General features: G+C 37.9%; 4 protein-coding genes across 7 annotated transcripts in view; 3 read left to right on the forward strand and 1 right to left on the reverse strand.

Moving 5' to 3' along the window:
• Positions 1–1322, forward strand: part of esamb (endothelial cell adhesion molecule b) — a 49178-nt gene extending 47856 nt beyond the window's left edge. The window contains exon 8 of the mRNA XM_036598554.1: positions 756–1322. Coding sequence (XP_036454447.1) covers positions 756–1245 — 490 coding nt within the window. The 3' untranslated portion in view covers positions 1246–1322. The remainder of the gene's footprint in view (positions 1–755) is intronic.
• A 1448-nt stretch (positions 1323–2770) lies between these two features.
• On the forward strand, positions 2771–11989 carry LOC118800252 (V-set and immunoglobulin domain-containing protein 2-like). Its single transcript, XM_036560465.1, has 7 exons — positions 2771–2900; positions 8079–8242; positions 9631–9835; positions 10199–10357; positions 11065–11184; positions 11311–11446; positions 11521–11989. The coding sequence occupies exons 1-7, from the start codon at positions 2849–2851 to the stop codon at positions 11633–11635; spliced, it is 951 nt and encodes a 316-aa protein (XP_036416358.1). The 5' UTR covers positions 2771–2848; the 3' UTR covers positions 11636–11989.
• Positions 11990–12090: 101 nt separating this feature from the next.
• Positions 12091–20782, reverse strand: acad8 (acyl-CoA dehydrogenase family, member 8). Of its 4 annotated transcripts, none has more exons than XM_036560435.1 (11): positions 20234–20782; positions 19386–19486; positions 18621–18790; positions 18381–18490; positions 17422–17498; positions 17201–17338; positions 16241–16376; positions 15563–15660; positions 15270–15422; positions 13934–14036; positions 12091–13226 (listed from the first exon to the last, which is right to left on the reverse strand). In XM_036560435.1, exons 1-11 carry the CDS (start codon positions 20349–20351, stop codon positions 13171–13173), a joined length of 1260 nt encoding a protein of 419 aa, XP_036416328.1. In that variant the 5' UTR covers positions 20352–20782; the 3' UTR covers positions 12091–13170. The 4 variants fall into 4 exon arrangements, with proteins under 4 accessions (XP_036416328.1, XP_036416341.1, XP_036416348.1 ...); XM_036560448.1 differs by lacking the exon at positions 20234–20782 and adding an exon at positions 20064–20227; XM_036560455.1 differs by lacking the exon at positions 20234–20782 and adding an exon at positions 19834–20040.
• Positions 20783–21144: 362 nt separating this feature from the next.
• Positions 21145–25548, forward strand: thyn1 (thymocyte nuclear protein 1). The gene is made up of 7 exons (XM_036560472.1): positions 21145–21370; positions 21608–21792; positions 22513–22581; positions 22948–23040; positions 23131–23226; positions 23931–24081; positions 25299–25548. Exons 1-7 carry the CDS (start codon positions 21322–21324, stop codon positions 25343–25345), a joined length of 690 nt encoding a protein of 229 aa, XP_036416365.1. The 5' UTR covers positions 21145–21321; the 3' UTR covers positions 25346–25548.
• Positions 25549–25599: the final 51 nt, after the last annotated feature.

Consider the following 25599-nt stretch of genomic DNA (forward strand, 5'->3'; position numbering starts at 1 on the left):
TTGGATATTAGCAGGTGTTAAAGAGCAATAGTGGCAACCTTTTCACACATTGCCTTTCTCCACTTTCCTTCAAGGTTCTGGGTTAATGGCTGCTGGTTACTAGAACAAAACTGACACCTAACCAGTCTTAGCAAGTTAGCAACTGTTACCATACTGATATCAGTATTAATTATATCAAAAAAAGAAGCTGCTGGTGTTCACAGAACAATGAACCGACCACTCCAGAGTCCAGACTTTGACATCACTGAATGTGTTTGGGATTACTTGAATTGTGAGAAGCAGAAAATGCAACCCAGTTTTTTAGTTTCTTTGGAGGTGTGGAGAAAAAAATGCATTTTATTTTTAAAAACTGAAAGCAAGTCTCCTGAAAAGAATGGAAGCTGTCAGAAAGGCAAATGGGCACATTAAATACTGAACAGTTTAATATAATGTTTCATTGTTGAAGTAATTTTCTGTTAAATATATGTTTTCTGCTTTTTTCCTGATACGGAAACATGAATAACTTGTAGTTAATGGTCATTTAGACGTGAAATTAAATAAATCAATAATGGTCTCTGACTTGTGCACAATACTGTACCTTAAATCTAACCTTATCTCAAAACTCTGTTCATAAATGATCTGAGAAACACAATACCATATATCCAGTTTTCTTTGGCTGGCTCTTTAATGCTTGCTATAAGGTCCGCTGTGTGCTGCCTCACTATATCAGTATTTGGCTTCTATTTGCTCTCTTCTAACCGATGGTCTCATTGCAGGGAGGATGCTCAGGCTCCTAAAAGGGTCTCTTGGGCTAAGAGCACTACTGGATCTGACATCATCTCCAAGAATGGAACTCTGTCTTCTATAGCAACCAGCCCTCCGCCACGCGACCCTCACCACACGCCTAACAACCACTACTCGTACCCGCCTGGAGCCTGCAACACTGCCTCTGTCCTCACAGCGTCCGGCAGCACAACCGCCTACCGCCTGCGTCCAGGAGATCCCAACCCACTCCACGGGCTGCCAGGATACAACGGCAACAGAACACCCACCCACACCCTGCATTACCACCATCAACACCACCACCAAGCTCATCCACACACACGGCCCCCCAGCTCTGACAGCAGCTCCACACACAGGACTGAAGGAGCTCAGCCACAGGCCCCCCGTCCTGCTCCCACACCCATCAACTCTGCCACACTGTCCCGCATGGGGGCCGTCCCTGTCCTCGTGCCCAGCCAGAACCAAGCCGGCTCACTCGTGTAGCTCAGGCAACTCTGACAACAGTGTGACTCAACCGCAGCAGATACGCTCATTGATGCTCAGTGACTCTGCAAGTGACGTCTAAGAGATGAACTGCAGGAAGCAAAGAGTTGGGCCTCTTCTCACATCAAACAGATGGCTAAAACTTACTTAAGTTGGTGCATAGATCAAGAGTTACTTTTTATATTGAAGATTTAAGACAAAATAGAGTTATGTAGCAGTTTGTTTTATAAAGTATATTGTATGGGTGTTTTTTTATTTATAATTTGTGTAATCAGCAGGCCAAGATGCCTAAAACACATGTTGAATTAGATCTTTACAATTTGAAACTATGACTTTCAACAAAAGTGTTTTTTTTCATTTAGTTGGGGAATTTGACACATGTAACCATCCATTTGATTCCATGGATTCCATTTCTGTTTTGTTAGCATTCAGAACATTTTCTCTTCAGAGAATGAAGAAAGTGAAGAAAGTCTTTTACTGATATTTGAACAGACACTGAAGTTGATGGTTTACTGGATTCAGTTACAGGTCTTGTTTGAGTGATTTGATCAGAGTAAACAATGCTGTATTAAGTGTGTTCTGTAACTTTAAATGTTACATTGTGCCTCCTTTTTTCTCAGGAGTTTCTACCTTTGGCAACTATTCTCTGAACCAACCTTGGACAGATTTTTCAGTCTGAACAGTAGTTTTCCTCTGAAAAGTGTTAGTTTGGTAGAAGTTATTTTTTACAGTTATGGGAAATACAGACCACATATGATACAATGCTTTATCCACTTTGAGAATGTAAAAGAATACCCTCCCACGATTGTGGTCATTTCATTTCAAAGGACCAAAAAATTTTTCAAATTTTCATCATGTTCTGTGGAAAGAGACTGTCAGTCAACGATGGCTATGTTCATGTTTACCTAGGCTGTTAGAAGATCTAGCCTTGTAGTGGTCAGTGCTTTAATTCTATTAAGCTTTGTGCAGGTAGTTTGGATTTGAGGTTTGCTCTTACCATAAAGAATGTTGTTGTGAAGTGAGTAACACAATAAGTAAATAAGTAACACAATCTCTTTTCATTTCTTAGACTTTTTTCCAGCAGACACGTTCATGCATTTCTGATTTGCAACTGAATCCTTTTATCCTCTAGCCTTTATTTCCTATTTGTCCACGTGGTGGGGGCAAGGTGACGAGAGAAATGTCTGCCTGTTTAATGACAGGGAAAAAGAATGCCCAAATCTCTGATGTTCATTTTAATTACAGGACATTACTCTGCTTGTTCAATAAATGCAACAATTAAGCTTGTTGGTTTTTGTTGATTTTTCGATATGCAGTTCAGCTCTGATGAAAAACTGATGTAAAGATTTGCACTTGTTCTACTGTATTTGTTCTATATTCCCACACATAAAAGATATTACCTGAAAGTGGTCTGAAGAGCTTCACAGAGTTCACCACTGCTCTTATTTGTATTTACATGTGGCCACACCTGCCTGCCTAACCACCGAGCACCACCTGGGGAGTGTTGCGTCCACTGTTAATCAGCGCCACCCAGTCAGGAGCAGGACGCTATCTCTGTAAACGGAAAGGAAACGAAAGCTCCATGTAAGAAACATAAAGCAACATGGTTCACAGTCAGGCTGTGCTCATTTCTTGGATCTTTCTCCTGTGCTTTGGTAAGTAAGAATTATTTTCCCATCTACTCAGTGCCTGAAAACATAACGGGAGAAACTGAACCTAACCTGTTACAAGCGCATCTGTTTGGAAAACTGTAAATTCTATAAGATTTTATTCTTGAAAGTTGCTCCGCAGTACTTTTGTGTCCTTTTCACAAAGATCAGAGCATAACAACTCCATGTTCTATAGTTTCTCCTTTAAACACCCTCATTGGAATAATAAGGCTGAAAATGGTTCCTGATATACTTCCTGGTATAACGCTAGATGACTGTTATCTTCATTAAGAGCCCTGACTGGCATGAACATTTTGTCACCATGATTTTGAGTTATAAATTCTGATAATATTGGCCTAATTCTGATCATTATGTGGTCAACAATCAAACAAAGTGCAATAGATTTTGTTAAGCCGTTCTTTAATGACTCGCATGATTGAATTCTCAGCTGTTACATTTCTTAAACTCAAATAAACAACAGAAGCTCTCAAAGTCTTAAACCCTTTAAATACTGTAGCACAGGTGGTGGAGATTCCCATAATTTTTTTAATTAGCTTTTATGTTTCTTACTTTTTCATTATTTTTTTCCACATAAACTTTATTGTGTTATCCTCATGCTAAAGGTTTGCATTTTATATGCTTTTTGTTATATTAATCATTTTCTGTTTAAGTGTAGATCTCCTATTTAATATAAATTAAAAACAAATGACTAAATCAGTGCTGTTATCATAGATTATATTAATTTTCCTCTATATTAATATACCCGTGGAACCTTGATGTCAACTGTTCATTATCTACCATCCAGTCTGTCTGGGAGTGCTTTTCAGCCTACTGTACTCACTGAATCTCGTTTGTGTTTAAATGAAAAACACGGTGAGTGCAGCACCAAGTCTGATAGCGGATTACTGTGAACATGAAAAAGTCTGAGAATCAAGTGGAAACTCAGGAATGAGTGCGTATTAGGACCTATGATGCACAATTACAAAGGAAAAAGCCGCCAATAAGCCCACCTAAATGTAAGTAAATGTATTTACGTATATATTGTAGACTTTTTATTTTTTAGTGATATAAAAACTAAATTCAATCGTTTTTAGCTTAATCAAGCAACTTTTATATCATTTATTTAACAATGTAATAAAAAAAAGAACAGAAGGGATAGAAAATCTGCACTTTGTAGCTTTTAAGCCCACTGAAATTCCTAATAAGTCCACCCACTGTTTTATGTCAGAATATTTATTAATATGTTTTGTAATTTTAAAAACAGAAAGACTCTTTTAGGAAGATTAATAACAAATATTTAAACCAGGAACCATTTATAATAGAACAATTCAACTAATTATGATTCATGAGTTTGGGTTGTTCCCTCTGAATAATCATTTCTATTTGACTAAGATTCTGTTGGTCTGCTAATTGTAATTTTGTATTAATTATACATATTTGCTCATGTGTTCACATGTTTATTTGTACAAAACTCCAGATATTTGTCTATATACATATTCAGGTCATGTGGAAAAAAAAGTGTGAGAGTGAGATGCTGTCATGCTAAACTGTAAAAAAATAATAAAAACATATGCAGATTTCTGTTCATGGATTTCAGATTTTATATTTCACCCCAGCTCATACTGTATCCCCTGTGTTTTTATAGAGGTCAGGCTTCCATTCAGAATCTGTTAACAGAAATGAGTTTGTGGGCTTATTAGTGTCTGCAGGGCAAATAAAAATTAAAGCATTTTCAGTAATTACACACAAAAATGAAAACATTCAGAAATGCCTACATTAAGAATAAAATAACACCAATTTCCCTGAACAACTCATCAGCATGTCCACCATGTAAATAATTGTGAATATTATATAAATATACACAAAACTGTTCATTGTAATTGATGTATGGGCCGTTCTACTGAATGGCTTCGATTTGGTTAGAAAAATGTTAAAAATGTTTTCTATTCCCTTTAAAATTCATTTAACTTTGTGTTGCAGACTAACTGAAGTTTAGAAATTCACTCAGCGTACAGTGAAATCTATTTTGTTCTGTATTTTGTTCATCAGAAACAACACAAAATCAGTATAAAAAAATCTTGCTTTTTTCGTTTTGTTGACTGAGCAATAAAGAATATTTTCTGCTATTGTTGAGGTCTGTTTTAGTCACATTTTTATCATCTTCTCAATGTCTACTTATCTAACATAAATATTGATCTGGATTTACTTTGTTCGATGTCAAATGTTAAAGTCCTCTACATATATTCATGTAGTCTGTTGTACACTTGGGCATATTTGCGTCTCTCTGAATGCCTTTTTCAGTAAAGAATGTAAAATTATGGCATACAGTGTACAGTATATAATGCATCATGTTTATAAAAGAAATCATGAATTGACAACTCAATTGTCAATAATAAACAGATAAAATCCAAGTTATTACAATCCAAGCTAATTTAGCTAATCATCTCTAAATGTGTATAGAGCATAAGACTTATTTTTTCTGTGAAAAAACAAAACAGAAATTATGAACAATTCATTTCTTTTTTTTTCAGACCTCAAATCTTAAATTTTGTAAAAGTATTAAAGTGTTTCAATAGTGCCCTTTTTTTGCAAAAATGTATGTTATTCTGAATTTGTAACACTTCTGTTTTTAAAATGTTAAAAGATTCTACTTAATTCACCATGAGGTCAAGATAAAATAGCAGGTTTATTATTTCTTCCTGGTCACATATTTAATCACATGCTGATTCAGCCAGAGAGATTATTTGTGTGTGATTTGATAGTGGAACAGAACTGAGGAGAGCACATGTAGTTTTTAATTTTTTAGTTTTTTTAGAGATTGGAGCAACACATTTTCACTTAATTGTAAGAAATTGAAATGACACATTAGAGAAAATTAATAAATGAAGCCAAAAAATTAAGTGTTTAATTTTTAATGTAATTTTATGCTGGAGGACATGCAATGATCAATATAGAATGGCATATTTATCAATTAATTATTTAACATTGTTTAGTTGTGTTGCTAAGTGATAAACGTGACGTATGTAATGTTTTTTACATTTCATGTAGAGACCATTCTACTGAAAATCAGAATTCAAACTTTGACCTGGACTTTAGGCTGAAATCCTTTTGCTTATTAAATTATGTTTATTTTATTAAAATAAATGATTGAACATTCACAACACTACAGACACTTTATCAAATGTTTCAGTAGTGATTTGTTGTGATAGTGACCATTTTAGCTCATTTTGAGCAGAACTGAAAAATGCTAGCCAGTACATGACCAGCAAACATAGCTTTGAACAGTTGTTCACACGTAAATGAATAATATTCTTCATTAAAAAACAACAAAAACAAATGGTTTAACTGCAGAAAATATGTGTTTCAGTAGTGACAGTTCTTAATGTCACACACCGAATTTCAGACTTTGGCACACATTTACTTCAAAACAGTGAGATCTAACTGCTCACCATGTGGCCATGAGGGACACAGATGCAGTCTCACTTCCTGCTCTAAAGATCACGGGTGTGGCTAAAATACGGCTCCGCCTATGGACTAAAACTGTATTTCGGTACGGACGTGAAAATGTTTTTATTCAAAAATTACACTTATAAAATCTAAATCATCAAATCTTAAAAAATAAAAACAATTGGACAAAAAAAAAATACAAAAATGTAAGTATTTTTTTCTGAAGTTGAAATTTAGTAGACAGCCTCATCCCAATAGAAAGAACCCTATAAATGATGATTTTATATATATTTCACTTATTACTATCTCAATTAATGCTTTAGGTGTAAATAGATCGTTCTTGTAAATGTCTAAGGTCTGAATATTCAGTTTTTCTTTTAGATTGTTTTTACTGTGGGACTGCATTGAACTAATTATTTTAGTTTTTTTTTTAACATTTGTTCATTAGAGAGAGACAGTATTTTGAACCACCTCTGTAGAATGACCCACATAATGATTCAGTAAATATAGAGCTGAAACCACTGATGGTTTTTGAGTATTTATTTTTAGTAAAGGCCCGAACTGCTGTTGGTCACGTGACATCTGACTTCAGCCGCTAGTTCAGGGATGCCGTCTTTATGAACGGAAAGTGACGTATTTAAATCTTGTTCACGTTTTCGCTGTGATTAGACAAACGAGATTTTTCAAACAGGCTTACAAAAACAAGAACACTGCAGTTCCTCATCAAGTCCTTTAGGCTGGACACAGTCACAGATACATGTAATTAATGTACAGTAAATTCATGTTGCCTCACACTGTAATGACCTTTTATTATTAGACTTCGTAAGTTGGCCATCTTTGACGAATATTTAGGCCAGGTGGGTTAGACATTATCACATTTTGAGGTAGGTCCACTGTATTTCTACACTGCTGATGCCTGAGCTGACTGTGCTTCTACACTGTTGATGTCTGAGCTGACTGTATTTTTATCTGGGAAGTCATTTTTGCAAGATAATTGGGCGTCTTTGCCCTGAGAATTGCAGTAAGTGGTGGTTTTACCTGACTCGATCATGTGATTTATCACATGACATGCATGAGTCTATAAAACCACCATGTTGTATTTCGCTTTCTTGTAGGAATGTTTGTCCTGTTACTCTGTATTGTTTCTTTTTCAGGATGTCAATTAAATTCTTTTATTTTAGTTTGTTTTATTACTGTGCAGACCCCGAACAAAAATCTGTTTTATTTTCTATGGCCCAAGCACCAAAAATAGCTACTGTTTGGACAGTTTTTTCTTAAATGTCTTGAGTTCACTCCGGGTTATTAGAGCTCGACACCAACGGCGCCATTTTAGTTTAACGACACAGATTAATATGACTCGGCACTGATTTCCAATGACCTTGTTTTGTTATCTCAACTTCAGGAAGTTTTGATTGAGCAGGAATGTAAGGCTCACCAAACAAAAGAAGCAAAGTTGGTACAGCTTTGCTCCAGAAGAGTACTTGCTAGAACTGAATATTTATTTTAGTGCTAACCAAATGTCCGTCATTACAATTGGTTATTTACAGAAGCTGAGTAAACAAGAAAAAGCTAGTGGAAAATGGTGCCAGTATTTTTTGTTTGTTGTAGAAGCAAAAAGTTCTGCAATTGTTAATTATTTCCAATTAAAGTGAAAGTGGTCTTGGGTGATATATGGGCTTATTAGGGACTTTTCCCCTTAACTGCTTAGTCACATCCCTGAATTGTCCCCCTGCTCAGGTGAAGCGTGGTCATGGGAGGCAGTTGTGGTGAAGAGCTCCGTGTTCGCCCGCTCTGGAGCCTCTGCTGAGCTCTCCTGCAGCTACAGCACACATGCGTCTCAGGGATTTACTCTGGAGTGGCGCTACGCTGCCCCCGGAACTCCTGCCATCCAGGCACAGAGGGTGAGTGCCGAGGATCTGGGCCTCGTTGCATAAAAAACATCCCCAAGGGACACTTGGGGTTGGTTTCTTGGTCAAGCCTAGATCTGGGCTACAATTTCCGTTCAATAGAGAATCTCCAGCCAGAATTCTGTGTAATATGAGATTAGGCTTAATCCCTGTCCACGACACCAACCCTTAAAGTTATGTGTTCTCTTTATGCCTGTTTGTGCTTTATTAAAATCCTAAAAACAATTAGGATTTTTGCACCGGATGATGATGATGAACGCACCGTCTACCCTGAGGAATTAAAGAATTAAAATGAAAATATTACTTGTGTGTTTTTTAGTTTTGTTTATCGCATCTTAACTGCAATCACACATCTTGTAGCCCGCAAGCCAGCTGTCTCCATAGTAACAATCAAATTTTTATTAATCAGAAACCATTTTGTGCTGTATATATTTAATTCCCTTAGGAGTATACCCTTAGGTTGGGGAAATTTAGCTCTTAAACATGGGTAGTTTAATGCAACCAGCACTGGTCTCTACTGCTCACAAACGGCTGTGGAGGTTCTAGGCTAATGGTAAAACAATAACACCTTGTTATGGCTGATACTGAAACAGATAATAACTGATTAAATTACTTTTGTGCTCTTTAAAACAAGTTCACACTATAATCCATATATAAAGAAGACTTTCTGCAATTTGAGAAAAATTGAGCCAAAAACTAGGTCATAATTTTAATATCTTAACATCTCATAAGGCAAAAGTTTATGAGAAGTAGTTATCTCAGTTGTGAAACTGTGAAATTGTATGTTGAGAAATACTTATCATTGAGAAAGTTTCTTATTATGAGGTATTAAGCCACAATTATGAGGTACTTACTAATTATTGAGATACAAGATATAAAGGTATAAGATATAAAGTTATATAGAGATATAAAGTCAATGAGATAGTAAGTCTGTTATGTCAGTTGTATCAGTTACAACACAGTACAGTGTCATACTTTTCTATTTCTTAAATTAATCAAATATAAAGTAATTGTGTTTTATCATTTGCAGAAAAATGTTGTACTCCCCCCCCCCAAGTGGCAGAGACATTTGAGAAATTTGGTGCCTCCTGCTGATGCTTGCTGCCTCATATTCTTTTGATCACTAGAATGATGAGTTTTTAAATGACTAACTAGATTAATATTACTGAAACTCTTGTAGCTCGCTGTACTTTGGCTGAACATTTGCTGCAACCTTGTCATCTGCTGAAACTGAAAAATTCACATAAGAGCATAACTTTACATATACATCGTTATACCTTCAAATGATTAATAATAATTTCCTATTTTCAGTGAATAATATATTGGCCACCAATATGTCGTGCACCCTGTTTTGCACTGAATTAAAAGGCTTTTTTGTGTAGGTGATGTACTACAATGGGCATCTGTACTGGGTGAACTCTTGGGAGGGGAGAGTGGCTTTAGTGCAGAACCCACCGGTGTCGGGTGTTGCCTCTATGAAGATCCTCAGTGTCCAGCCCTCCGACGCTGGCCTTTACATCTGTGATGTCACCAATCCAAAGGACTGGTCTGGCAGTGGACAGGGTCTGATTAACCTGACTGTGCTAGGTATTGGAAAATCAATGAGAATCTCCACTAACACATTATAATACTGGAAACTGATGTTGTGGCCCAGCAATAGGGAACATTCTTTTTAGTCAGTCTTACCACTCAATACTAATTCCAGTGTTTCTAATGCAGTCAATGGGTATTTGTGCAGAAGCCCAGTATGTGGATCAATTAAGTGGTAATCAATAGAGTATTGATTAAACGTCCCTCTTTACACAGTTGGATGATGTGGACTTAATATAACATCATGGTGTGGCACCAGTATTGGGCATGCTGATAGGATTACTGATGCTGCTATTGATGTTGGAGCGTCTTTAATTTCAAGCATATACTTTTACTATTTATACGCACTTCCTCCTTCAGTGCCTCCATCTGTGCCTGTGTGTCAGCTGAGCGGCAGCACCTACGTGGGGAATGATGTCACTCTTACGTGTGCGAGCTCCCATGGCGTTCCTACACCCATCTACTCCTGGAGCCGAGAGAAGAATGCAGCCCCTCTGCCCCCCAACAGCATGGTGGAAGGTATATAATGAGTGCTGCTTCCTTTAAGACAAGCTTTTCTTGGAGGCCTTCAGGTGATTAATACTGTGACACATAAACACTGTGCAGCTGAGCCCAACCCTCAAGCTTATCTAAAACACCTGAAACCAATGCATGTTTGCCGAACAAACATGAAACAGCTCTGCTGATATCCAAGACCTGATATTTCAAAGTCCTCAAGGTTTGCCTCAGACCTACAGGGTTCTTTTTGAATCTCTTGTTGAATTGAAATTCAATATACTGTTTTGTGATCAAGAAAAAATCAGAATAGAATAGAAATAGACAAAGGTATGGACATAATTCAGGCTTCAAAGTGGCTGCTGTTAGATATGCAGGGTGCTTTTATATATTTATATATATATTTTTTTATAGATAACAGTATGTCAAACAGTGCTAGAAACCACGTGCTAGTTTGTTTGAGATTAATCAACAATTTGATGTGGTCAGCGTGTCATGATTTTGGCATGCAGCTTACATAATGCTAATTGGTGTTATTTTTAGCTTTAGTACTTGATCGATACATTAGCCTCATAACTCCAGTGCAAAATTAAAGACGTAAACTCCTGACAACAAACAGTCTGAATGCCTACATTTAAGCAAATTAGACAATTCTGAAAAATTGTCACTTTAACTGACTTGCTGATTTGTTAGATCATCTGCTGAAGGAATACATACATACTGTCTTCCAGATCAGCGTACTGGTTCTCTTATGCTGACTAACCTGTCTGCTGCCTTTGCTGGGACATACACTTGCAGAGCATCAAATGATTTGGGCGAAGCAGGGTGCAGCATATCTGTGAAAGTGGCACGTGAGTTTGATATAATAACCTAAATTAAGTAAAGCACTATTCGATCTGGATTCGTTTTACCAGAGGTTGTGTAATGTGATTGCATGTAATATATTTTTTGCATGTAATATATATTTTTTTATACAGATGGTGGCACTGCAGCAGTGGTTGGTGGGGTGCTGATGGGCATTTTCCTCTTCGCCCTGCTGATCGCAGCAGTGGTGGCCTACCTCGTCTGCTACAGGAAGAGAGCTCACCAACGCACTGACAAGAATGAGATGAGGTAGATATAGACGTTCAGGTGTTAATGAACAGAACTGGTCTCTTCAGTATCTCATTTCGATTTTCTTTCCTCAGAGGGATGAATGTAGATCCTGCAGAGTGGCGGAAGTCGTCAAAGGGCCCACTGCTTTCTGGTCATTCTGACGATCACCCTTCACTCAGAGTCTCTCACTTCAGCCCACTGGTGTAAGACCACCCCTTCCCTTCATGACTAAATGATTCATTCATCAGTAAACTGTTTACTTTAGCTAACAGGATATTGGACAAGAGATTTTTTTGTCATGACATTTTTTGTAAATTTGTTTGTTGTACATTTGTTGTAACTGTACATTTTCTAAAAATATAAACAACCATAATTTCTTTTGTTTGTATCTGAGGTGTGTAAAACTGCTAAATAATTAGTCCAGTGGTGTTTAACAGTGGTCGACTCTTAAATAGAACAGGAGTAATGTAAAGTAAAAAATATTCAGTATTAGTTTCATTCAGTGTACCAAATCACATAAATGACTTTCTGATCTTCATGGCATCACATTTTGCCTGCAAAGAAAAAAATTATGAAGGCTTCTTCAGCAGTATGTCTTTTTCAAGTATGTTACTGTACTTGTTTTCTACCTAATATCCTGAATGATAAACAAACAAAAATGGTACATTTTTGTGCTTTATTTTCAAAGTTGTGTTTAATTATGAAATGCATGATAGGAGACTTGAATGACTTTTTTGACTTTCTTCCGTATGCACTATTGTACTTTTACTTTTCCAAAAATAAATATGTAACCTGCCCAATAACCCCATACACACAAAATATTTCGTCGATGGAAATTTGGTGGTGGTTCTTGGAAATCAAAGCTGTAGTAACACTGAAGAAACAGAGCTGGTGAACAATCCAACTTTGTTTTGTTGAAACTCAACAGGTCCAAAGCTGAGTTTAAGATTATTAGCTAGAGGGTACATAAAATTAAGAGGTTGGAATTGAACAAATCAAACCTTTCCCTTCCCATAGAGTACACACACTCAGCGAGAGTAGCTCTACACAGAATTATGCTGGATCTTCAGTGAGCAAATAACAAGTGCTTCCATGCAAGTATTTCACTACTGTGTTGCAGTGCTTGGACCCCTTAATTGCAGTCAGCCACATGTACTGCAAATCTTAAAGCTAGCACATTCTGAACAGTCTATATACTTTCACATGTGCATCAAAAAAGCAGTGTCTATCCTTACCTTTGACAAAGTACAACTGAAGGGTTTTTCTTTTGTTAACAGGCGCAGTATACTCAAAGGAAAATGTAGCTTATTCATATCTCTGCTATGAAAACACATGAATGCTGATAAGTCTGTTCATGTTTCTCATATCCTTACAGGTCAATACTACCCATAACTATATGCACATTATTCTCTTCTCCTCTCTTCCCATGCATATGTACAGGACAAAAAGGCATCCAAGGTCTTACAATGAAACTACATTATGAAACAAAAGGAAAGATACCAGATTGAAATCAAACATATAATCTCTATGCCAAACCGTATTCATCAGGGATTTCTTATTAGACCAGTTCATGGAATATACGATAAAAGCACAATTTAGAGACGTCTATGACTACAGTCTGTAAAATCCCATCAATCTCTTCATTCAGAGACTGAATACTGATGAAGATGTGGTTAGTGTTGTACACAAGAGCCCAGCACCAGTGTGAGAGAGTCCGTTCTGTGCTTGGAGTCCTAAGATGATCAAGACTCTGTCAATAAATTCCTGGCAATGATCATCCTCATCACTTCATTGGTACCTAAATGAGAGAGTCAGGTGTTTAATTCACATACACGCTCTCGTCATTGCCAGTTAACTAGTAGTACAATACAAAGTGTTTTCAATGAAGAATCACCAGAAAATACCAGCTGACTTTGGAACTATGACCTTTCGGTCTCCAGAAATAAGAAATATTTTCTTAGTACCAGTAAAATATTTCAGGATGGATGTTTAACAGCATTAAAGCGCCCATATCTTATATTTTCCTTCTATTTCATTGTTTTTTCCCCCTCCAAGCTTCACTTTAATGTAAGTGTGGTTTTATGCATTAAAAATAATTCATTTTACCCGAAACAATTTCTAACCTCACTTTATCCCTTTATTTAAACAGGAAGTTTTTGTTACTGCTGTATGTGATTGAGCTCTGTTCTGATTGGTCCCTGCATTGTGCCTCATTCAAAAAGCAGTCCTGTCTGAAACAGTCCTTAGAACTTGAGCATAGATTGTTGGAGCTAAAGTGCTTTAGGCTTAATAGCCAGTTATATGTAAACACATTGGTTTTTGTGACATTAGGACAAATGTGAATTCAAAATGGGCAGTTCTTGCAGCTTTGTTTCAGTATGAGAAGAGAGTCAATGGTATGTTTGAAACTTTAACAATGTTTACACACTACATCAAACTTTTATTTAAGTTTCCCATTATATGAGCCCTTTAAAAACACAAAGACACCTTCTATTATGGGCTTACCTTCCAATATCTGATGTACTCTTATATCTCTAACAAACTGCTGCACTGCATAGTCCTTAAGGTAGCCATAGCCCCCATGCATCTGTAGAGCCTGGTTACATATCTGCAAGAACAAGAGAAAAGAAAAGAAAACTGTTCAGAAAATGTCAGTACCTTCACTATTAACTAGAATAGCATTTCTGGTGACCCACAGCACTGCATTTTCAGCTGTTCCCTGGCCCAACACACCTGATACTCATGATGGAGTCAAAAATCAGTAAATAAGTTGGTCCATGTGTGTTGAGTCATGGAATACTTGAAACCATATGGTAGTGTGGGTTGCGAAGAGACAGACAGTTAGGAACTTTTTTAAATTGCAGTACAGCAGCAACAAATCAGCTGTCAAATCACATACAAGACACACGACTGTTCGAATGCAAATGAATATTGACATATGATGATAAACTTAAGGTATTCATTAAAGTGGAATTCCACTAGTTTTTCAAACTTTCTGCATAATTCAACTGCTGAGATGTAAACAAAGCCATTCAGGTTGTTTTAATGTAAAATGCAGCAGTCTAGAGAAACGTACTCACTCAAATTTCTTTACAGTGGTGGTGATAGGAGCCAGAGGTTGCGATGTCTACAAAGCAAATAGCCATTTTATTTACCATCCAGTGAACCTACACACGTGTTCTTTACATGTAACACTGATAATGGGAAATTTGAAAAGAAAGAAAGGGAAAAAAAGTTTCTTTGCATTACTATATTTTGTTACAATACCCTGTATGTATCTATCTGGGTTTTCAACAGTAAACAGTAAACAGTCGGCCAAAATCTTACCTCAAAGTTATCATAAAACAATGACTCAGGCAGCGTATGCATATCCATTTCCTGTAATAACTTTCAGTAAGAGGCAGTAAATTCTTCAGAGATCTGGTTCCTGTCACCACCACTGTGAACAATTCTGACTCAGTACATTTCTCTAGAACGGAGCATCTCACACCAAACCAACATAAATGACTGTTTACATCTCAACAATTAAATTATGCAGAATTTAAGTGGATATCATACACATTTAAGTACTGTTTAATTTAAATAAAGATAATGTAATAATAATGAGAATGTAATAACACTACAACTATATTTTTACAATTATAATGTATTAACCTTTCTGCAATACTGTTCAAGTTCTCAATGGTACATTTTTCAGTCCATCCATGGTCATTCTCCATGTTGTAAACAGTAAACAGGATAATGAGTGAACGATTCTGAACACAGCAACAGTTTAACTGCAGATGAACTAAGATAACTGCAAACCTAAATGACAACTAATCTACAAAGCACCAGCACTCACTGAAAAGCACTCATCAGTGGCAAAGAGCTTGGCCATAGAGCAGAGCGAGACAGCGTCCGGCCTGTCCTCCTGCAGAGCCACAGCCGCCTGCCGGACCAGCAACCGTGACGCTACCAGCCTGGTGGCCATCTCAGCCAACTTAAACTGCAGGAACTGAAGAGAACCCCAGATAATAACATTATTAGCAATAACAACAATAATAATATGATAATATAATAATAATGAAGAATGATTGTTTTAAGTTACCATCATGCCAGAAAAGTAATAAAAGGTCATTAACAAAGACTCCTTACCTGGCTATTTGAAAGAGTTTCTCCAAACTGTTTGCGTACACTTATATGATCTCGAGCCAACAGAACAGATGCATGAGCCGCTCCAAGAGAGCAGGATGCTGTGGATTCAACAGAAGACTTTAATTACAATTAGATATCAGTTTAATTACATGTAGATGTTGAGGCAAAGAACATTTTATGTCATTTTCAAGAACTCAAGATCAAAGAAATATCTCAGAAAATGTGTTAGTGGAATAAAAGGTAGAACATTTTACCATGAAATGTAGTGGAGCGAGCGTTAGTACAGATATTTGAAATAGGTACAGTACATGTTCACCACTGTGAATGGACCAACAGAAATAGAGCAATGGTATGCAAAAAATCTAAAACACAATTAAGTAAATTCTTATTTAAAGTCCACAAATACCGTCATAAAAATACAACTGTCTGCCTAAACATTTCTAGATTAATATGGAATGGCATAAATGGCATGTAAGCAAACGTGTATGTGTTGGAACGCAAAATTAATAGACTAATAAATCCCACAGTTCAGGAGTGACCTTACAAAAGTCAGCCAAAACTAAGATCAATGTAAAATGGTGGTGAGAATATTATTTTTTGTATCTTAAATACTACAGTGCTTCGGGGAAACTCCAGATAAACTGATTCCAATGCACTCTTTTTCATCTGATAACTCACCAATGTTAATTCTGCCCCCATTAAGGCCTTTCATGGCAATATTAAAGCCCTGTCCTTCTGATCCCAGCCGGTTAGTCACCGGAACTGCACAGTCTTCAAATATAACAGCTCTCGTCGGCTGGGAGTTCCAACCCACCTGTAAGTGAAGCAGCAGATATATAGATGGAGGTTATTTGGCTGGACAGAACGGTTGTCATTACTGCCCCCTAGTGTCCATGCTACAGAACCTTTGGAGCATCTTCAATGTGCTTTAGGGGTATAACAGTGCATATACGCTATTGCTTAACACTATGGCATATTTTTGGTCATATTCAGCCAATATTTAGGCATAGAGAAACAAACAAGACCCATCCTTCTTGCTTTAACCACAGAAAGATTCACTGGTCTTTTCACTTAATCTATAATAATTGTGAAACAGTGAAAAAGGATTTTATTCTGGTGTATATAACTATGCAAAAGTTTGAACACCACCTGTTTAAATGACATTTCTCTGCTAATTTTAGTGCACAATTTTAACACTGCAAAAAAGAAAACATAAAATATAAAATGTGCCATTACTTCTGCACAGACCATTTTGTGTTTTATTGTTTCTATGTTAAATTCAGCAAATAAACAGTAATTCTACATTATGTGCAAATGTGCAGAACTGTGTTCTCTGCAGAGGATCTGTTAACGTATTTTCACTTAGAAAAATCAACAAAACATGTAATTTGACCAGGGGAGCCCAAACTTTTGCATACAGCTATATAACCTATACCCTTATTATTTCTGTGATACAAGGCTTTGCTCTGCCAGTGATATGTACATCTAATGTTATTAACAAATACGAGAAGCGTAGACTGACTGACCAGCAAAGCAACTCAGTTTTAGAAGAATTCCAGTGAAAGTCCAAAAGGACCTTCATTCATTTTCCATTAAATAATGAAATTATTTCTTGGTTCTCATCACATACAAGCTCACCTTCTTCTCCTTTTTGCCAAAACTGAGTCCTGGAGTTCCTTTCTCCACCACCACACAGGAGATCCCTTTAGGACCCTTCCCACCAGTACGACACATCACTACATACACATCTGTGTCCCCTCCTCCACTGATGAAAGCCTAAAGAAGATACACATACAACAGTAAGAGCCCTGCCTTTAATATTCACTTCATTAAAGACTGTATGATGAAGAACTCAGTACCTTAGAGCCGTTCAGGACGTAATGGTCTCCTTGTAGCTTTGCGCTGGTTAACAGTGATGCAGCATCACTGCCACTGCCTTGAAGAAGAAGTAAAATTTTAGTATGTTTCAAGCAGAGATCTGCTGTTCTGAATATGGGGAGAAATTGAGTTATATCATTGTTTATGTTGGGTGGCTCAGTTGTAACACTGTGTTAAAACTAACCCCGCCACGCAGAGACCTGTATTCAGCCTGAATAATTCTCACAGAGAAGTGTTAATATGCTAACAAGAGGGTTATTAAAATAATACAGGTGTTTTATACGTGAATATTTTGCACACTTCTACACGAACAACTCAGTAATCAGAAACAAAGACAGTCAAGGTGAATACTGAGAAATATGTGTCTGTCTGATTGCTGTGAAAATCTACAGAAAACAGTGCCACTGAAATCCATGAGCATGATAAAAGCATGTTCTGCTTCAATGTCTTTAACTACATAAAGTCCATGTTACAGTTTACACTGCATCAGGTTGAGCCTCGCGCTCCTCTACTTCAAACAGTCAGTCAGTCAGGCAACTAAGTCTGGGCAATATGACAAGATATATCATTACCATGATAAACTGTCACAATACTTGTAGAACACTGACCAACTGCATGTTTCATTATTAACACAGCAAAATTAGTCCCATTTAACTGGACTTAGTGTAACACGGTGTAGCACTACTGGTTCTTGCTTCTCAGTTCCAACTGATCAGATGTCTGAAAAAATAAATACTGTGGCACAGTGTACTGTAAAAATATCTTGAAGTATTGCGATATCATATTGCTGGCATATCGTCCATCTCTACAGCCAAGATTGGTTTTGTGTCTCAACTTTGCATCTTTATTTTTGCACTGGATCTACAAGGCTGCTACTAAAGTAGTGGAATTTTACATATTTGAGTGTGACGCATAAATCAACAGCATCTCTTTTACTCACCAGGCTCTGTCAGACAGTAGGAGGCGAACTTCTCCATGGAGCAGAGATCAGGACAGAACTTCTCTCTCAGCTCGTTACTACCAAACGTGTCAATCATCCAGGCACACATACTGTAACGCAAGCAGCAAAGATCCACTCAGGTGAAACAGTTGTAAGAAAGCAAGAACACCTGCCATTTTGAGCAGCCACGCAAAAAAAAACATATACTGTGTATTAAAGCATTCTTATAGGCAGACTGACTTGTGAATGCTGATGTAGGCGGTGGTACTGGTGCAACCTGTGGACAAGGCTTCAAAGATGATCGAGGTGTCAAGCCGAGATAGCCCGGAGCCCCCCACCTCTGGATGCACATAAATCCCCCCAAATCCCAACTGGGCAGCTTTTCGCATGGTTTCCACTGGGAAGATTTCCTTCAGGAATATATGTATAAACACAATACTGTTAAAGTTTGGAATCAGACATGCCCACTGCAGACCACTAGGATCACCAACAGCTCAGTGTTGGATCCTTTTCTCATAAAGCTCCTAAAGTCTGGAACAGCATTCCAGAGTATATTAGGAATGCAAGCTTGACAGGTGTTTTAAAATCCAGATTAAAAACATTAATCTAGGCTAGCATATTCATAGAGCATTGTTCCTAGAGCAGAGTTTACGTTTGCTTGTGGTCCGTAATTATACTGTTATTTCTCATTTAGATCGTAGCAATTTTATCTTTCCATTGTTCAGAGGTGGGTAGGTCAGGTCCAGAAAACAAAAATCCTCTCCAGGTTTTTTTTCCAACTGCCAGGACACCTCAGCTTGCTGGTGTAAGCCAAATACAGAAACCAGGGGGTTGGAACAAAATCATGGGGAGGATTTTTACTGTCTGGACCTGAACTGCCCACCTTTGCCAATGTTTTACTCACATTCCTGTGCACTTTGTGATTTTGTAAAATGAAAGTGCTATATAAAGGAAGACATGTAACTAATACAGATCAAAAAATGAATCAGAAAAGCCTCTCCTTACATTTTGGTCCCATTCTGCCATATGTGGTGCCATTTCATTGGCGGCAAAATCGAATGCCACCTTCTGAAATTCTTTCTGCTCATCCGTCAGACCTATAGAAGCTGTAACAAGACAAAGAAGAGACTTTTAAAGAAAATAACTTCAAATTGCAATATGACTTCATTGATACTACTCAAAGCTGCTGACAAGGAAAAATATACATGAAATGATAGCTATAATATCAACTTTCTGGAAACTGCACATCATTATGAGCAATTATCACCCGTGTTTCGTTGCACAACCTCGTAATTCTACAACAAATTTCTGATTTACACTTCAGCGGCGCTGCAGTGCCTCTTAAAGGCAGCACGGTCAGTTACACACCCCCAAACCGGAGTGGTGGAGCTCATCGAGCAAGTGCTGACCAATAGAAAAGCTCTGACCCTTGAGGAGCATTCACTTTCCTCACCATAAAGAGATGCAGGCGCTTTGTACAGTTTCTTTACACCTTCTTTGTACTGTACGTACTGACCACAGTTTTTCTTTTTCACTTGTATGCTGTCAAAGTCGAAATTAAGTCAATGTCAAAGGTTTTGCTGAATGTAAGGGATTCCAGCGCACTCCCTGCGCACAGCCAATCAGGTTCTCTTGAATCTTCACCCCGAATTAAGGATACTCTGTAAACAGATTAATATTCACCCAGTGAAATCCGACATGATGATGTTGATGATTACAAAACCAAAGCTAGGAGAAAGAACACAGCTGGAGTCTTCGACACCGCTTATGATACAACTCGTACAACTGCTCCATTCGGCCTTTAGCGCTGCTACATTCACCCAGAATATCTCTAAATGTTGGTATAAACTTACGGTCAATGCAGGCTGCGATTCCCCTCCTCTGTATCCTGTTAAATATTAAACCTCTGCTTCTGCTAATGCCGTATGAGCCCAGCCGGGCCAGTCTAGATAGAGCCGCGGCTGCTGCCATGTTGATTCACATTCACTGATGTGTGGTGACATAACCGTGCTCATGGGTAATGTAGTTCTGACGGCTGCCTCAAGCACATCAAGTACGCGGAATATTTACGCACACAAATAAACGCATACGTAACATATTTTTAAAGAATTAAAGCTTTTCAAACTACGTGATTTTCTGGATGAAGTAATGGTAAGTTTAGTATTTAGTGCTCGCCAAAACTGGCAAGTTTTCACATACTAGGCGTGTCTGTGCGCCTGTTATTAACCACTATAGTTTTAACTGAATGCGCGTAAGCTTCAAAATGCAACTAGCACTGCTCGTGACTCTTTAGCATGACTGCCCCTTTAGCTTTTGCTAATGATAGATCTAGCTATTGATATTAGCTAGTGATGGCAAACCGAAGCTTTCTGGAGCTCTGAATCTGTCCTCCTGTGTCGAAAAAGGTTCATTACTCGAAGCTTCATGACACAGTTCACATTAGTGCCATCTGGTGGCCAAAAGCTCAAAGTGCTTCGTGTATCTGGCGAACATCCGTTTTACAGCTTTTAAAACTGTGTTCGAGTGCATTACAACCACGGTATCTGTTGTTTAAATAAAATAAACTAATAAAACTAAATTGTTGTGCGCGTCTTCAACATCTCATTGCACACATCCAGGGCTTGGCAGAAAACTTTGATGGGTGAATAATGTATTCTGTTACAATACATAAAACAGTAATGTATTAAAAATAAATTTATTTTCTCTCTCTCTCTCTCTCTCTCTCTCTCTTTCTCTCTCTCTCTCCGGACGACCCTCGAAGCGCGCCCCGAGCTTCGGACGTCATTGGTCACATGATCATTGTAGAACGAATCAAGCACCGACACAGTGATTCGAAGCAATGGGTTTCATTTTTTTGACACACCCCTCGAAGCTTCAGACTCAAGGGTCCCATCACTCATATTAGCCCCTGCTGAACTTGTGGCTCTATCTGTGTGGAAAAATGGCACCCAAGCAGACACCGCGAGGAGCAGCCAAAACTAATACAGAAAGTAAGTGGTTGGAATTAACGTTAGTTGAATAAAGCGCAGGTAGACAGGTTGCATTATATTAACGAAGTCAGCTTCTTATTCGAATTTTCCCGTTCCATCTTAAATGGCGCAGCGGTACATTCTGGCGCCTCAGGCTCAGAATGCAACTGCTGCGCCATTTAAGGTGGAACGGGAAAATTCGAATAAGAAGCCAGCTTCAGTCTTGTCTTACATGTGAACGTTTGATCTGTGGTGCAGGTGAAGCCTGTCCTGAGGGAGATGCTGTTCAGATGGAACCTCGGAAAAGAAAGAGAGCAGCACCTGCAGAAAAGCCCCAGGACCAGAAAAAACAGAAAAGTGGCAGGTCATCAGGCACGACCTTCAGTCACTGGCTGATGAAGTCCGAACCTGAGAGTCGAATTGAGAACGGAGTGGACGTGAAGGTAAACCTGGGTGCTGACCATGTTACCATCTACAGTCATTTAAAGATGTTTGTCACTGAAAAATCAGATGTACAGATATTTCACCTTAACTCAAATATAGCTAAGCAATTAAGACGTGTTTGGAAGTCTTTTTTAGTTTTGTACCTGCAATATGGGGCTAATGTAACAACTAATGGAAGTCTATGTGACCCAACTTCTGTTATGTCAGCCTCGTAGGTCCACTGCACAACTAAACATGTCCAAACTACTAGAGTACTCAGCTCTGTAAAATTACTGGACAGTCAGTCAATGGCCATTTTTTTTACTGAATTCAGAGGATGGATGGGTGCTCACAGTGCAATCTAAGGTAGAAAGATGTCAGTTCAGCTACAGAACCTAATTTTCAGTTATCCTGTTGCTGTGCTGCCTAAACATCTGACATCTAACAGTGCACCTTTCCAAAATAATTGTCCTTACATTAAGGGCAATCTGAACCAATCAAAGTCATTCTTTGTATACAAATGATTTGACTGAATGAAACAAGCAGTTTAAACTTTATAAGACATCCAAACATATGAAAATGCTACAGTTCCAGGACATTCTGTGTCCAGAAGTGGAGTTATTTTTTTCCTGGACAGACAACCAATGAAAACATGCTGTAATTTTGCTTTTTCTATTAATCGTTCATATAATGATCATGGTGTTTTACACTGGTGTCTCATAAATGAATGCATGTTGCAGTTTGGAATCGAGGACCTTAAAGCTCTCCCCAATCAAACCAGCTGCTGGGATGGAGTGAGGAATTATCAGGTAAACATGTACAAATGTATGTCCTTTTCTGGAGACTTGTGGTCACCAACCTTGATCCTGTAGATCTACTCTACTTTGGAGTCTAGCTCCAGCCACCATGTGCCACAACGTCTTCAGAAGTCTTTGATCTTGGCTGGATCAGATGCTTTAGCATCCAGTAAAAGAGAGGGGCTTCGTGTTAGGTGCAGGTCAGAACTAAACTCTGCAGGAAAGTAGATCTCCAAGGCTAGAGTTGGTGACCATTGCACAGTCACTGACTAGGGGTCAGTAAGTGTTCTGCAAGTTCTGCTAATCATCATACATCCAAGTTGCTTTATCTACAAACACCATGTTCAGTTTTTTAGAGGTTCTGTTTTTTGCTTTCAGGCTCGTAACTTCATGAGGGATATGAAAGTGGGCCAGCAGGCTTTCTTCTACCACAGTAACTGTAAAGAGCCTGGCATTGCTGGTATAATAAAGGTGAGTATGACACTTTGGTGATACTAATCCGAAAAGAAAGTCCTTCATATTTTTTTTTCAAAGAAGACAACAGTGTAATTGATGTTCCAGATTGTGAAGGAGGCCTATGTTGACCACACACAGTTTGACAAGAAAGGTCTATATTACGATCCCTCCAGCAAACCAGAAAATCCCAAGTGGAGTATGGTAGGTTCCAATCAGTCGGAATGGGATCCATCTGTATTATTTATACAGTGCCTCTGGATTTATACCATAGTACAGGGTGATTCAAAAATATTTATCCGATTTCAAAGCGTCACATTTTACAACCATGAGGCGCCTAGGAACCAATCACATACCAATTGAAAGAGGGGGTCATAGAGTTTCTGTCACCGGAAGATGGCTCCCCTCAGTCTGCGGGGAGATGACCAAAGAGCAGAAAGCGTTTTGCGTTCTCCACTTCAGTAAGAGTGAATTCGTCATAACTGTGCAACGTGATTTTCATCGGCAGTGAACCTCAAACAGCTCAGAGCATTCGTTGTTGGTTCCACAACACCGGGTGATCTCCGAAATCGCATTGAGAAAGCCGTGAGTACAGTGACACCCCACATGCTCATTCGAGTATGGGATGAATTTGACTATCACGTTGATGTTGTCTGTACAGCTAGAGGAGGTTCATATTGAGCACTTGTAAAATGACATAATAAGCTTTATGCTGAACTAAACCATTTACAATTTACTGCATTGTTCTGTAATGATTGACAAGTGAAATAAATCATTTTGAAATCGGATGAATCTTTTTGAATCACCCTGTATTTGCTGTCCTGATGTTTTTTCTACTATTAGTGAATAAGAATGCATGTCCTCCTCTGGTGTTGTGTTCTCCTGGCAACTCATGTTTGTGTGTATAGGTGGACGTCAAGTTTGAGAGGATGACCAAACGCTTCATTCCGCTGGCGGAGTTGAAGAAGTATCACTTGCAGCACAAGAGCAATGGTGGCCCACTCAGCAACATGGCCCAGTTCACCAGGGCTAGGCTTTCAGTTCAACCTTTAACAGCAGGTCAGTAACATCCTCAAATATATATATCAGACCTGATCCTGTCATACTAAAATCATACCTTAAATCAAACATGATAATGCAAGTGTAAAAGTTGTAGTATTTCTTTTACACGCAGTACTGGGCAAAAAGCAGAGACATTTATTCATTTATTTAATTTCTAGTCAAAACTGTGATGAATTATAATAAATATACCATTTTTCAGAATTTAGTGTAGCCACCCTTAACCTTTTACTAGTGTCCATTCTTTTCAGAGGACTTAAGAGGTTTCAGTTTTCAGAGAAATCTGCAGGGATATTTTTTCACCCTCCAAAGTTCAGTCTTAGAAGTTGGTTGCATTTTCTGCTTCATATGATCAGAGTAACCCCAAACACATTTAGTGATATTGAGGACTAGACTCTGCAGAGTCCAGAACCAAAGGGTTCTTCTATTTTGACAAGCTTGACATATAGAAGAGCCCTTTTTGGTTTTTTAAAAATGTTCTCTATAGAACCATCTACAGCACATTCTCCATCAGTCTGAAGAACACTTTCAGGATGGAAGGAACCATTAAATCATGCAAAGGATTCTTTCTGTTCATGATTCTATATGGAACTAAAGAATGCTTGAAGAATTATTTGAAGTGTGTGCTGTAGTCAGACCGTTGCTCTGAGGACACCAACAGCTCCTTTGTTTGAAGCGCAAATGTTTTTTCCTTTTTTGTCTATTTCCTTTTCTCAGTAACGGCTTCTTGACAGTTACACATCCTTTCAAACTCATAGTGGTGTTGTCTTCTCGCAGTGGAAGGATGGACAGAAACACGTTATTTTCAGATCTGAAGTGAAAGTGGAGCTTGATTATTTCCTCTCTCTCAAAGATGAAAGCTTTAAGCCCTGTTTATCTGGTATTGTTGACAGTGTTGGTGGTCAACCAGGTCTTGCACAGTTGTTAGGAGTCCTCTTTTCTCTGTATCTTTTATTCAGTTTTTAAAATCCAGTTTTGAAAACTAGTTTTTTTTCCCTTACACAACTGAAATATCTAATATCTAATCTCCTCAGAAATATTTGAAAAAATGTGCAACTTGTACTTAATGGTCGTCTTGACTGGAAACTAAATAAATGAAAGGTGGTCCCTGACTTTTGCACAGTATTGTAAGTGAAACATTAGTATCTACCCTTCAATTTATGATACTGATTAGTTTTTCTTGTTTGTGATTTTGTCCTGTTCTTTTCTGTTCTCAGAGGAATTCGACTTTGTCTTGAGTTTGGAAGATACTGATGCAATATGAAAAAGACTGGGAATCAATTTAAAATGCACTCTGTTCAGTTACAATACTGTTAATGCAAGTCTTCTAAGATTTTACATGCCTCTCTCTGGATATATAACCAGACACTGAACTAATCTCTCAATTGTTGGTACAGTCCATGGGCAAATGTAACCACTTAAGATTGTTAATAAAATAATTTTGGTATATTAAACTTTATAAAGGTTTATATGCTTGGCGTGTCATGTGTAAAATATAAAAATTCTCAGCAATGTATG

The sequence above is a fragment of the Colossoma macropomum genome, unplaced genomic scaffold (genome assembly GCF_904425465.1).
Source record: "Colossoma macropomum unplaced genomic scaffold, Colossoma_macropomum, whole genome shotgun sequence".
Classification (NCBI taxonomy): Eukaryota; Metazoa; Chordata; class Actinopteri; order Characiformes; family Serrasalmidae; genus Colossoma; species Colossoma macropomum.

Coding starts and splice junctions, on each gene's coding strand:
- LOC118800252 (XM_036560465.1), top strand. CDS start 2,849: ATGGTTCACAGTCAGGCTGTGCTCATTTCTTGGATCTTTCTCCTGTGC. Junction 9,836..10,198: donor GATTAACCTGACTGTGCTAG/GTATTGGAAAAT, acceptor TTCCTCCTTCAG/TGCCTCCATCTGTGCCTGTG. Junction 11,447..11,520: donor ACTGACAAGAATGAGATGAG/GTAGATATAGAC, acceptor TTCTTTCCTCAG/AGGGATGAATGTAGATCCTG.
- acad8 (XM_036560435.1), bottom strand. CDS start 20,351: ATGGCAGCAGCCGCGGCTCTATCTAGACTGGCCCGGCTGGGCTCATAC. Junction 14,037..15,269: donor CCACTGATGAGTGCTTTTCA/GTGAGTGCTGGT, acceptor TTGTTCTTGCAG/ATATGTAACCAGGCTCTACA. Junction 13,227..13,933: donor AGTACATCAGATATTGGAAG/GTAAGCCCATAA, acceptor TCTCTCATTTAG/GTACCAATGAAGTGATGAGG.
- thyn1 (XM_036560472.1), top strand. CDS start 21,322: ATGGCACCCAAGCAGACACCGCGAGGAGCAGCCAAAACTAATACAGAA. Junction 23,227..23,930: donor AAAATCCCAAGTGGAGTATG/GTAGGTTCCAAT, acceptor TTGTGTGTATAG/GTGGACGTCAAGTTTGAGAG. Junction 24,082..25,298: donor AGTTCAACCTTTAACAGCAG/GTCAGTAACATC, acceptor TTCTGTTCTCAG/AGGAATTCGACTTTGTCTTG.